This window comes from Mchenga conophoros, linkage group LG8 (assembly GCF_057382185.1).
Source record: "Mchenga conophoros isolate Kocher_MC1m ecotype Shallow Benthic linkage group LG8, M_conophoros_male_GT1.1, whole genome shotgun sequence".
Classification (NCBI taxonomy): Eukaryota; Metazoa; Chordata; class Actinopteri; order Cichliformes; family Cichlidae; genus Mchenga; species Mchenga conophoros.
Window position 1 is genome coordinate 26,864,899 of NC_140533.1, and position 13,727 is coordinate 26,878,625.

At 39.6% G+C, this 13,727-nt stretch overlaps 1 protein-coding gene across 1 annotated transcript; it reads right to left on the minus strand.

Annotated features, from left to right (window-relative positions):
* Positions 1–1,734: 1,734 nt before the first annotated feature.
* Positions 1,735–13,601, minus strand: kctd2 (potassium channel tetramerization domain containing 2). Its single transcript, XM_085285326.1, has 6 exons — positions 12,920–13,601; positions 12,408–12,516; positions 12,232–12,323; positions 11,976–12,071; positions 10,387–10,512; positions 1,735–7,423 (listed from the first exon to the last, which is right to left on the minus strand). The coding sequence occupies exons 1-6, from the start codon at positions 13,280–13,282 to the stop codon at positions 7,394–7,396; spliced, it is 816 nt and encodes a 271-aa protein (XP_085141452.1). The 5' UTR covers positions 13,283–13,601; the 3' UTR covers positions 1,735–7,393.
* Between the last annotated feature and the right edge of the window lie 126 nt (positions 13,602–13,727).

A 13,727-nucleotide genomic window follows, 5' to 3' on the forward strand; every position in this document is an offset into this window, starting at 1 on the left:
GAAACTAACCTTAAGCATAAAATAAAATTTACTATCAGTAACTTCATAGCACCCGCCCAGCAGTATATAAGCTCCGTCATGCTAGCTAGTACGCAGTACCAGTTATTCTAAGCGACTGTAAAAAGTCAGCACAACGAAAACAAACTACAACTAAACTTGGTTTATATCTGACACAGATGGACTGCAGGTCATAACTTCTTGCCTGAAGTTCAGTTCCTCTGCCACTATGACCGGCGGCCGCCTCGGTCTCTCCTCCTCTTGCCTCCCCTTTCCATACCGATGGCCAGTCCAGCTATGTTTGGAGGTCATTCCAGCTGCCATGTTGATCCCTTCTGTTCCATAGATGATGTTTAGCTGCGTCAAAATGCTGGAGACTTTGGTTTTTCTGGAATGTTGCTGATTTTTTTTTCCATGTTGTCCCGTCTTGAAATGTACTTCATCAGTACATGTCGTCCTCCCTCCTTTTTTCTGAAAAAGGACAGACTTCATAACACCACTAAAATAATTCAGCATATTCAGGAGAGGCAAGAGCTGCAGCTTGAGCTGGGGCTTTTTTGGTGGTTGTGAAGGAATCTTCATCGTATAGGCTATACAGTACATAAAATCAACCCCATCTGATTTCAATGCCACCCTAGAAAATGTATCTAGATCTGCCCCTGGTTTGCTATACAATGTAGCAATGAGCTGATACAACCTTGAGTTCTGGGATTCCAACTTTGCTACCCACCTAAACATTGTTGCAGACCAAAGTGTTCACACTTCTAGTTGAGGTTGTGGCTTCACTCACCAAACAACTACTCACACCAGCTCTCAAGTGGGTGATCTTTGAACACCCGTTTGTTTGCTGTTAAGGTTTAATGTTAGGGGGAATACCTGCTTTCATTGCAAGGGATAAAGCAGTGCTAAATGGAGTCACTGAATTGAATCTCACCACAGTATTGGCGCTGCTTTTGATAAATATATAATGGCTTCCTGTGTGGTACATAGCATCTAAGAAGTACGTCCAGTATTACAGCACGAATTAGCAGTTATCATATCCACTTATAGTTTATGGATGGAGCTTGATAACCAAACCTCCTAGGCTCAGATGCCACCACAATGATACCACCCATAGGTGAGTGAAGTCCTGTTGTGAAGTCTTAAGGTAACGTTTTTGATCCTGACATCTTGAGCTTTTGGAAGGCTGTGAAACCACAAGCTCATTGACTAACAACTTGATTGGCTAGTTGTTAGACTGGACAATCCTACTTTTTCACACCTGTGATGACCATAATTTGCTAATGAGAAGCTCAATATGACCTGAAACTGGAGACTAACACATGGAAATCATTACAAGGGTATTTACTGAGGTAACAGAGAGGGAGCTGAGGGCAGTTTTCCTGCAACTATAAGGGTCCCTGCTGGTCATTAAATAGAATGCAGGTTTAAGGCACTTCTGTATTGGCTTCATCCATCTTTTGTGCTATATATGGCAGTGATGAGTGAAAATCTAAGCCAGAGGCTTCAACATGCAGACTCCACATATCAAAGGACTGTTGTTAGAGTGTGATGGAAACTCACCACCACGGGACCACTGATCGTGGTTCCACGTCCATACCCAGACTGATTAAAGTGTTTCTAAAGGCACAAAGACCTAGATAATGCTAGTCAGATGGTTTTAATATTGTGGTAGGTCTTAAAGCTTTGTCTCTAGAATTCAAATTTGGCTGCAAACAGACATTTCCAAAACGTATATTTTGTTATGAACTTCACTTTGTTTATTTTTTTTATTCCACACTCAAAGGAACCAACAAATAGTCAGTGAGCCACAATTTAAAACACAGACACATTTTATGAATAAAAACCAGACTGGGTTTTTGTTAAAATTGTTACATGGTAGACAAAATTCAGAAAATATGAAATAAATAAAAGTGAAACAAACAATCAGACAAAATGTTTTGTCGGCTTCCAGACGTTTCTCCACAGTCTCAGTTAACAATATTCACATTTGACATCAATACTGTTGATAAATGAACACAAAGTAAGTTAATAGGTGACATTATCAATACGTCTAAATGAGTGTACAAGTGTGCATGTCCACAAACGCATGCAGGTGTTTACAGGTTAACTGGCAAAATGATCAATCAATTAAAAAAAAAAACTTTTTTTTTAGTTTTGTGTTGACCTGCAGGTCACATAAATGCTATATAAACCAAGGTTATGGGGGTGGAAACGTCTGCAATATCATCAGTAGGGTAATATGTGATTAAAGCTAACTCTTGTTTCTACTTTTAAGATCAACTGACGTGACAATAAAGTACACCTTCTTCTTCTTCTTCTTCTTCAAAGATACAAAAACGACAAAGAAACAGAAGTTGTGAGTAGGCGAATACGTCGACTTGTAGACCAACTGTTCCACTTTAAAAAAATCTACACCTACAAACCACAGAGCCATGCCGTCCCTCTGCTTCCCACCACCATGCATCACATTTAGTTTGCACTAACACAGAGGTCAGACAAAATCCAGTACACGACATCTCTAGTACAATGCATGCTCTCATGTTTTCACGAGTAATTTTTTGCAGATTTGTTAACATTGCATGTTATTTGTTGAGTAACTAGCACAGGTGAACGTAAAAACAAACAAACAAACAAACAACCCCCCCCCCCCAAAAAAAAAAAAAAACAACCAACAAAAAACAAAAACAGGTCAAAAGTTGTTTCTCTGTATAAAGAAAATATGGTTTGAAGAAAATATTGAGATAAACACACAGCCAAGTTTAGCTCGGTCAGAGGTTCCCAACTTTTTTGGTTGCATATTTCTACTTTTTAAAAACATTTTAGCTTGTCTGAACAGTTTATTTAATTCCTCAAGAAATAAAACAAAGCGTTAACATCAACACGCTAACACTCTCACAGTGGCTAAACAAAATGCTGACATTATTATTGTAGAGCAGGACAATTTAAAAAATAAATTATTGTATAACATTCTGTTTCATGATGATCGGGTGGTTTTGTTTATTTTCAACTAAATTATATTTAAATTCAGGGGGAAAAAATTAATCTAAAGCTTTGCTAGTTACTACATGAAGATAGTGTGGCTAGCTCGATGCTAACAAGAACTTAAAAGCTAATTAGCTTAACACAGAGGTGGCAGTTAACAATAAAATTGATATTTCCAAAAGAATCTTCTGATTGTGTGTTTTTTAAATAAAAATGTGTTAAACCCATTACACTGAATAATTAGAATTCTAACTTTGGCTTTAAAATGCTAATATCTACTAAACAAACTTTCAATTGGCAGTTTTATCATTAAAAATGTTTCTTCTTGTTTCATAAATCCCGTGTATCTTTTTCCTTTATAGCAGTAGCTAGCCCAAACTCCCACCCTACCAGTCTGTGATATATTTAGTTCTATTTACAATATTTTTATATTTTAACTTAGCTGAATTAAAAATTTAATGAATTAAAAGATAAAATTTTGTTGCATTAATGGGAAGCTAACGACACTAGCAAAATATCTGCGATGATGCTTTTTTTTTTCCAGGCTTCTGTACTTGAACGTTTGCCAAGTAATCACCTCTTTTGTCATTTTAAATACCAACATTTCCAGTCTATAAACTGACTGATACTCCTAAGCTCTTGGGATAAAAGCAACATTGAAAGAAAGTTTTAAAAAAAAAAATCAAGTTGGGAACCACCAAACTGCAACCATGGTGAGACCAAACCGGGGTTCACAAGGGTACGTTAAGTGCTTTAAATATTGGTTACACACACTTAAAAGTGGGGCCATTGTAGGTAGTGTCAGCATGCAGGTCAAGGAGAAAAGAAGCTGCCACAATACAATAAGTTTGACATCAAATTAATTGCCAAGTGCATTTTTGGAGTTTTACTAAGATACGAGCAAAAAAAAAAAAAAAGGGAAACCAGCTTGGACTGGACTTCCTGTCGTCCACACCACCACAACAGAAATGTAAAACCTCCAGGAGTGTGAGAGATTGTGGTTGGATTGAGCTGGAACGCAATGGCACAAAGAAAGCAGCAATTTGTAAAATTTACATATAATAAAATAACGCCAAGGGTAGTGTTTCCGTTTGGTTCGCCTCTTACGGAAACACCAACAATAAAAACCAGGATAAAAAGACCACAGTATACATGATACCTCAGATACGTGCCTCCTGGCTTTTTTAAGGTATGAGAGGCACATTATGATAAGAGGGGAGTACAACTGTGCACAACACAGGTCAAAGGCACAACACTGGACAAAAACGAAGGGAATCAACACCCAAGGTGTTTCGAATGGGCCAAGAAAACCACAAGGGAGGAAACAAAAGTGCTTCTGAATGACATGTTTGGGCATTTTTAGCAGTATTTTTAGCAAGTCTAAGGTACCATTTTCCCCCAATGCAATAAATTATTTTTCCCCATGCTTGGTACAACATAATTGCATCAAATAAATTCTTTATACAAAGGATGGATTACCAAAGGGGTCAATGCCAGTAATAGGTGTCTGCGATAATGACAGAGCGCTCCTCAGCTTTGATTAAAATGTGAACAACATGATTCTCAGTTTTCCTTCTGATATGTGCAAATATGGCTCAAACTTTGCATCAAGTTGCTCACATGAACGAGCTGCATTTACCCCAGATGGTGAAATGATTAGTCACTGACAGAATAAAATAAATATAATAATTAATTAACAAATGTGAGTCACTGATGGAGCAGAAATAGAATATCGCTTTTCAGTGTGAGAATTAGGTGCATTTCTTCATCACCTGTTAGTAAAATTGATTTTCTTGCTCATAAGCAAATGAACGAATACTGGCTGAAGAGTTACTGATTATTTGAGTAAAAAGGATTGAAAATAGGCTCAAAGGTGAGAGGTGGGCCATCTGAAGCCAAAATGTAAGAAGTGAGATGTGTGACCAAGAAGAAGAAAAAGGTATTTTGCTATTTTATTGGATTTTTCTTTTTAAAATAAATGTGACTAATTACCCAATTTTGATAAGGCCCATGAACCCATTTTGAACCATCTGGACTCCAGAAATGTTTTAAAATTTTCATTATGTGATAAACTACAAATTAAGGAAGCACCGATCCAGTTCCAAACCAAACTATATTCAATTTACATAAATATGAAAAAGAAAAAGCAGAAAACTGAAAGATCAGTTGTCCTTTCTGCTTGATAAGTGACTTGATATCCAATTGTGTCAGATTAAAGGGGACCTACTGTGCTACAGTGGTGGGTTCTATCATCAAGCTGAGTTAAAGTTTCATGAAATGAGGTGAGCTTATGTACAAGTAATCCCAGGGAGCCAAAAGTTCAGTTTGTCTTTACGAGAGGCAGCCAATCAGACTAGAGTCCAGGATCCGGGAGCTAAAGGAGCTTGTTTCAGTTCAATGATGAGCTAAGCGGCTGAACCAAGGCCCAAATGTAGGACAAATAAGGATTAGTCTGAAATGTGACTCATGCAGAGCTCAAGAATAAAACTCTAGAGCTAAAATGGCCAAAACAGATCCCCGTTTATTTTCTGTCAACTGACAAATCACCGTTTTCGCTTTAGTACGAGCCACTTCACTTGCACATGTGCACAGATTAAGGCTTGACTTATACTTCTGCATTACAATTTTGCTAAGCTGTTGTTAGCATTCACAGCTAGTATGGTTTCTTTCTATGCCACTAATAGTTTACTAAAAAATTTTAAAAAAGCAGGCAACTGACACTGCATTATTCAGGCAGGTTACTTGCTCCTAGATTAGCCCTGTAACCCCCATAACCCCATTATATGCATTACCTTTGCAAAAGTAATATACTCTATTATTCACCACCAAGCAGCTGTTACAGTGTGGAAGTATAAATCAAGCTCACATCCTGGCCTGTGTACAGAAGATTTCTATGTTGTTGCAGTGTTTTTGAAAGTGTCAAAAACAGCACAATAACATATCAACATAATGTTAAGCACAAGAACAACACACTTTAGCCAAACTACTAAGGCTTCGCTCTCGAGCTCATGAAAACTGAACTCACTTCCCGGCTGGCAGCGTTGTTTACACAGCATATAAAACTCAGGTATCTCAGGGCTTTAAGCGGTGAGCGGTACAGTTTAGCTTGCGCCACGGTTGCTACAAGTGCTGCAGAGTGTAAGACAACACAGTCATTTTGGTGTGGCAACAAGAGGCAGCTGCAAAGTGAGTGAATATTGGCAAAGAGAATAGCACGAGGCCCGAGAGGAGAGGGGTGCTTCAGGGTTTTGAGGCAGCATACAGTCTGGCCACAGTCCAACCTCCGCCACGCTTTACTTGGACAAATGACAATGACAGTAGTTTTCCTTATCCCTAATTACAATTTTAAGATATGCAATAGTTTAAAGTTGGATATTTAAGAGAAAACTTACCGGTGTTATCTTCTTTTTTCTTTGAGGAACACTACAGAAAACGTGCAGCTGAAAAACTGGTGATATTTCAGGATGAACAGAAAGCAGAGAGGCACTGCATACACAAATTCACACCCGTGTAAGCGGGTGGGAAAACTGATATTTTCTCCATTGTTTAAATAGACTCAACCACCAGAATATGTAAATATATCACAACTATGATACAGAAATCAATAATTACACCATTTGCATTCAATTTTTCATATAATTTCATCATGTAGCCTATATAGATTTATATAGATTCCTCACATGCCTTGACAAATTGTACACTAGTGTAGGTAAGTCCGTTTTTTAGTCATGTATGTTCTTTTCTTACAGATCAAAAGGAGCCACTGGAGACTTCTTGGTTCGCGGAAAAGATGCCGCTCCAGGTTAGCTCATAATGAGTGATCGGTCCGTGCATCATCCGCCTGCGACTGCTCCGTCTCGGGCTCCACCTGCAGAGGAGTCGATGCTCTCTCGGTCAGTAAGTGGAGTGTTTTCATTCCTTTATGTCCTTTGAGAGTCCTGAGGAGGTTTCTGCTAAATCAACAGAGCCAGATGTGTAAGACAAGAGGAAATATCCCGTCTGATAACGATGATGGAGATCCAGAATCGAGGTGGAGATGGAGACGATGATTCCTGGTAGCTCTGTCCGTCCAACTGAGAACAACAAGAGGCTAATATCAGCGTCGTAGCCTGCGCTCCTGTCACACTGTCCAACAAAAAGCTGCAACGAGGAAAAGCCCTGAACCTGTCATCTCTCTTCCAAAGTGAAGAAGGAGAGACGAGACGACAAGCCAGGGTCACGTTGCAGCACTGAAGGATTGTGGGGGATGCCAACAGCACCCGCTGTGGAAAGGCACACCAGAGGAGAAGGGAAGGGGCGGATGATCATGATGATGACAGTAAAAGGTGGAAGGGGGTTTATGAAAAGTGAAGAAAATGTTCGACAACAACGTGGTTGTTGCTGATAAACTGTTGTTAAGCTCAGGATCTCTTCACATCCGCGAGCCTCGCTCCTGAAGGATCTGCGAAAGGCAGACAGGAAAAAGACCACTTTCAAACATTTAAACAAGACGTTTAAGAAAAAGCAAGAAAAAAAAACAACACTTTGAATTTTGAGGGTTTTTTGCAATAAAAAGGCAGTGTTAGCAAACCCTTTTTCCAGATGAAGTCACAGGATAAAAGTAATTTAGTACACTAATTAAACTGATATAAAAAGCAGTGGTGTTCAGGTTCCTGCACAGACAGCATTCTCAAATCTTTGCTTTTTCCCTTCAGAAACTATGTGTCACATTTGCTGAGACATTTAGGAGAACAAAGAGAAGGTCAGACAGACTGAAATGTTGTAATCCAGTAAATATTTCAGCAGTCAGTGTGCTGTACTCCACTTTTTACAACTTTCCACTCTCTATGCCATCGCTTTATCCAGTACACTATAGTATTTTTACTGATATATTTAACATATTTTTAAAATAATTTAATCCTCTGTTGAGCCAGTTGTAACAAAATTTCATTCCTTGCATACTTTTTCATAATGAATGCAGATGCAGAATCACTGCTTGGGGTTTTCGTCCAGCTAAAATCTGTCCAAAACAAACAATTAGTCAAAGCAATCTGAGTTTCCTTTTAGCATTAGCTTCCCTTTTTCAGCCAGAGCATAGGAAATTATTTAAATTGTTATTCGCTGAGGGAAAAGCCTGGACACCATAATTATGGATGTGAAACTGAGGATGCAGCACGCCAGTATCCTGATACAGATTTGTAAATCTGAATCATACCCTGCTTTATCACCTATTTTTGTCTAAAACAGGAACTAATTTTCAAAAAAAAGCAGCATGTTGGATTTAATAAAATATGAAACTAATGATTAACAGCATTAGATTACTTGGAAAGTTAGTGAATCAAGTGAGAAGTAGAAATCATTTCCCGAAAGACTTGTATACAACGTAGACTACAGGAGTGGCCCCCTGCTGGTCATTTGCAAGAGTGCATGTTATAAAAAAAAAAGTTTATAATGAATACTTGGTCGATAATGCTTTATAGTTGAGAAAACATGCTTTCATTGATAAATAACATCTGGTAAACCAACTCAGTTCCATAAAAAAGACACAAGAGGAATGAATGAAATCCGAGTCTTTGCACTGATTTCATGGATATGATCGCATACATGAAAATAATCTTGCAGATCTTGTTAACTCACTGTTAAGCAGGTAAGAACTACGAAGATAAGCGATACCAAATGATTTGAACACAACAGCAGCGGGTCAGTAAAGTTCAGAAGGTTCTTGACTTTTGTGGCATCCTGGCTGCCAGCACACAGACTATTTCTAGCTGAGCTCATCCATACGGTTATATTTAGCTCCTGTATTTGTTGTAGCGTAAGCTTCCACATTAAGTATTTAATACAGCACAATAAACTGAGCTACGGTAAAAGTATAACATGAACTTTCCACCAAGTGAAGGTCTCAAACTTCAGAAAATGCATTTTTCATACAGATGCATTTTGACTTTCAGAGAGGCTGCTTGTGAAAAACACCCAAATGAGCAGAAGCCACATGAGATGGTAAGGTCCACTCTACCCAGTCTTATCCAGCATGGACTGGTTTATGGTCCAACAGTCAAATATTTTCATTAGGAAGGTTCCTCACTGAGTCAAGTAAAATGGAAGTATAATTAAATTCTACAAACACTAAGGAAGGTGCTTCAGTGCTACCTTTATTACCCATGTTGTATCTACTGTAGTTCGGGTTAAGCACTTGAATTGAGAGGGGGAGGATTACACAATTCAGTTGACCAAACCGAAAAATATGAGATTTTACACACTGAACCTAAAATAAAGGCAGAAGTTATACTGGCGCATCTCTTCAGCAGGAAGTGAAAATAAACTATTCAAGTTTTATGTCATGAAACATGTCTAGAATGGATGTTTTAAATTAAGTTCCCAGCACATAACTTTAATCTCTTAGACAACACTGTGAGTAGCTTTTGTCTCTGGGTTTAGTCAAGGATGGTTTCAGGCCTGAAGAGAAAACTGTGGATGTAAAGCGCTACAGACCAAGGTGGAGCAGTGTGGACGTTGTATGTAAACAAGATAATAATTATAAAAATATGTTTCTTATTATTTTGCTGTAGCCAGCTTTTAAAAAAATAATTTCTGTTAGTTCTTAGTTCTGTTACCACAGGATGGGCTAAGAATCTTGCCCTGGTATTGAAAATAGCATCGATTATGGATCATTTTCCAGGGTATCGGAATTAAATTTGAAATTCAAGTATGGACCCTAAACCATCAGGTCACCGTGCTGAGACTGACTGATGTTGACCGAGCCCAGGTTGTTGGCATGCTGGATGCTGGCAGCATGCCGGAGAGAAAAGAATCAACAGCACATCCAGACACCTGTGTAGGCTGTATCTCGCAATAAGTGTCTTGCATACAGCTTTACTGCACTGCCGGTCGTTAACATCCATTTAAAAACACAAACGTATTGTGGGATGCATTTAATTCCACTTAATAAGCTGTTTCACTCCCTGTTCTTTAAGATTACAAACTAGATAATGAAGTAATAATTTTCCACCAGTGATCCTCTTTTATATGAAACATTTCATGGGGTGACGTATCCACGATGCGCTCATTTTTTGCCCATCTTTGGGGCACTGTGGTTTTAACACAGCAGACTCACATCAACAACATCTGGCCACATTATTAAGGAGTCTAGCGTCAGAGCAGTTAGCTTCTCTCTGAGCTCATTAAAACCTCTTCAGATCTTTTAGTGACCTTGTGACATTTTCTATCGAGTCATGGGAAACTTATGGGCAAAAGGAAGTAGGATTTAGTGTTTTGGACGATTCAAGTGCAGCTTTGGTTCCTACACATGGATCCTGTAGCTTCTGTGGCTTATAAACTGGGTTTTAATACACAAACACGGTCCTTCGCTGCAGTTTGCAGGAGATGTTCAGACAGCCTGAACAACGGTATGAAATGTCGACTTACCTTGGCCTTCTCGGTGGGCTCAATGACGATGCCATTAGTGGAGTTGTTGAGTTCCCGGGAAACTACACACAGAAATTCAGCCTGGTCCTCATTGCCATAGTTATATGAGGAGCCGATGCTTATAAGCTGAGGGCGGAGATGGGCAAAGAAACAAAAGATCCGGAGTTAAAAGAGAGCCTACTTTTCCAAGACGTTTCACACTCTGCACCTTTTCAGTCAATAACTTGTGTTTTTTCCATTTAATTTAGTTCTACCATGCTATTTACTTTTGGTTGTTGTCGTTTTAGAGAAACTGTTGAAAATGTCAGAAAAACAACAACAACATAAAAAAAAAACCAACCCCTAATCAAACAAAGAAATATTCATTATATAAAAAAACAAAACAAAAAAACAACTGAATGATTTTAAGTTTTCCTATTTTGAATACTCAGCCTGAAAAAAGGGATTAGATACAATTAATAAATGACATTTTATTTGCCAATATAGACTTACAGCGATATTTCAGCACATATATCACTGCATTTCTGTAGTCTGTTCATGACCTCTTTCTTTGCCCTACAGCAAGGATGGCCACCCTGCAACTCAGCTCCTGTGACTCACTCTCGCTTTGACAAAAGACTTGATGGATATCATTTTGGAATTTTAACTTTTTATTTATTTAACTTACCCTGGCTACGGTTTCCAAAGATGTTAAAATCACTGGGGAAACTCAAAAACAAAATAAATCAGCAGTCTGTGGACAAGCAGGTGTGCCTTTACAGCCAAAGCCGCTGGCTTATGCTTTGTTTATGGTGACCACATTGGCTTTGTTGAGCACCAACTGTGACATGCCGGTGCTTGAGGGTGGTTGAAGATTAAACATTTGCCCCTAGCAACTGGAGGATGCCAAGGGTTTGCCAATCGGTCTCTAGACGAGTGTGACTGAGGCCTTCAGGTTATTTTTCACAAACATGGATAGAGCTCAAAGTTTCCTGCAGAGCTTCATAGCAACTGCTTCACAGTAGGCCTAAAAGTGCTACTAGTTCTGTCATGTTTGTTGGTAATTTAAAAAAGGCAAATGAGTTGTGTTATTTTAGCTCTTTAAATTTAATAAATGCAACAAATGTGGTATTTTCTATTAAAGTTAAAAGTACCAAATAGTCATAATCAGACCTTTGCGGAGTAGTCACATGTGGGAATGACTAGAATTATTTACAGCTATTACTAATGTCAGGGGTTTAATTCATACTTACTTTCATTATAAGGCTCAAAGATCTTTTTTTTTTTTTTTTTTTTTTTTGTCTTTTGAAGATCAAAAAATTGATACAGGTTCATATTGATAATACATGATTACTAATATAGAGGAAACTACAAGGTGACAGAGTCTGAATGCATACAGATTCAGGTCAAGACCAAATGAAGTACTTTTAGTATCCATTCCTGCTCATGATTAAAACATTTTGTGCCCCAGTCTTTCCTGTGTGGAAATAAATACCTGACAATGTGCTGGCATACATCTCAGGGCAAGCGGAGCTTAAAACTGCAGCGTCGAATCAACTAAAGCGTGAACTAAAAGATGACATATATTTTAAAAGCTGCATTTTCTGCACCTGCTCAAACTTCCAACCGTCCGACATAGTTGAGACCATCTGCGTGAGTTCCTCCTCTTGGCACTGTAGTACTCGATACACATGCTTCACAGGGCCCTGAGGGACACAGCAAAGGCACGCAGAGCATTACTGAAAAAGCATCAACAATCTGCAGGCAGGCACACATTTTGTTTGAACACTTTACAAGTTACCTGGGTTATATTTGCACTGGAAGAAAGTCAGCCACTAAGACTTATTTTGGTTTCGTTTTGTTTACCTGAGATGTCCGGTTCTCGTTGTCCCGTATCCTCTCTTTCACCAGCCTCACCAGGGAAGCAATGTTGTAGAACTCGGCTTCCTCCAGAACGCCTGAAACACAAATCGAATGAATGTGTTATTTGGTGTCTGAGATGCTGCTCACTGACAGCTCTGCATTATGCTTTTGCTTTTTACCTTCTTCTGCCAGATTCTTATCCATAATCAGTTTTCCATGCCGAAGGTAATTCAGGATAGGGCCAAAGTACGTGGGGTCTCTGTCGATTAGATATGCTCCTGTCTCGTCCTGCAAGAATTAACAGGTTCCAAGGAGCAAGTTCCATGTTAACAGAGGAGCAAGTTCCATGTTTTGTTTTGTTTATTTCTATTAAATTTCCATATTTTTTTTCTTTAACGTTGAAGTTCGTTAATGTAAAATTTGCCATTTTTCGTGTAATTTTTTCTCGCAAATGTGGGACTAATTTAGAAAATTTAAATTTTTAAAACTGAAGCGTATCGTCCTTGTGCTTTTACCTGCAGTAGTCTATAAACATTTTGTACAGGGCAGATGGGTACTACTGTGGAAATTGATTTTTCACTTTTTAATTTGTGCTTTTACAGTTTAGTGTTCACGGTTTTTGTGTTCTTGCGTCCCTTTGCTGTGTGAACCTGTGTTGTATGTATTTGTGTTTTTCTGGCGTCCCACTCACCTTGTCAGAGTCCAGGTCCGGGTCTTCCTGACACAGGCGGAACAGGAAAGATTTGGGGTCCCTGCACAGCGTCTGTTTGGTGGTAATGAAGTAGGTACCACCGACGTTAAGCCGGACCCAGCGGGAGCCCGGCTTGTCCACTGGCTCGGACGGGGAGCTGGGATTGCTCTTCACCGGGAACCCAAACACCGACCTTCCGCCGCCGCCGCTACAGCCTGACACCCCACCCGGGCTGAGCTGGCTGCTCCGCGGCGGAACAATGAGGGTGGGCGACGCCAGGCGCACCGAGCCCCGGATGTCGCGGTGCTCGGGCTGCTCTATGGTGCCAGCACCGGTAGGTTCCACAACATGCAGCTCAGCCATGTTTCCTCTCCGTCTGAAGAACCAGTCGCACAGCCGCACGGTGAGCTAACGACACACTGCGGGGAAACAGCCTCCCTGAACCGCCTGGTAAACACACCGAGGATATTTTTCTCCTTCTGACGGGCTGCCTGCTCTCATCGGGGCGTTGCTGCTCGTAGTCGACCGCCTCCACCTCCAGGCCAAGAGATTAGGACACAAAAACGACTATGAGAGGCTGCACAACAGGAGCAGCATCGCGTTTAACCGTTTCTCCAAAAGCTAAATTGGTCATTCTCATCTATTCAAATGTTAACCAGAGAAAAGGCATTTCTTCCGGGTTGTAACGTGATTACTGTTTACTTCCGCCGTGTCACGGCTTTTCAAAATAAAAGCGAATTCAGAATGCAGAATTATCAAATCAAAAATCAAATCAAATCACTTTTATTGTCACATCACATGTGCAGGC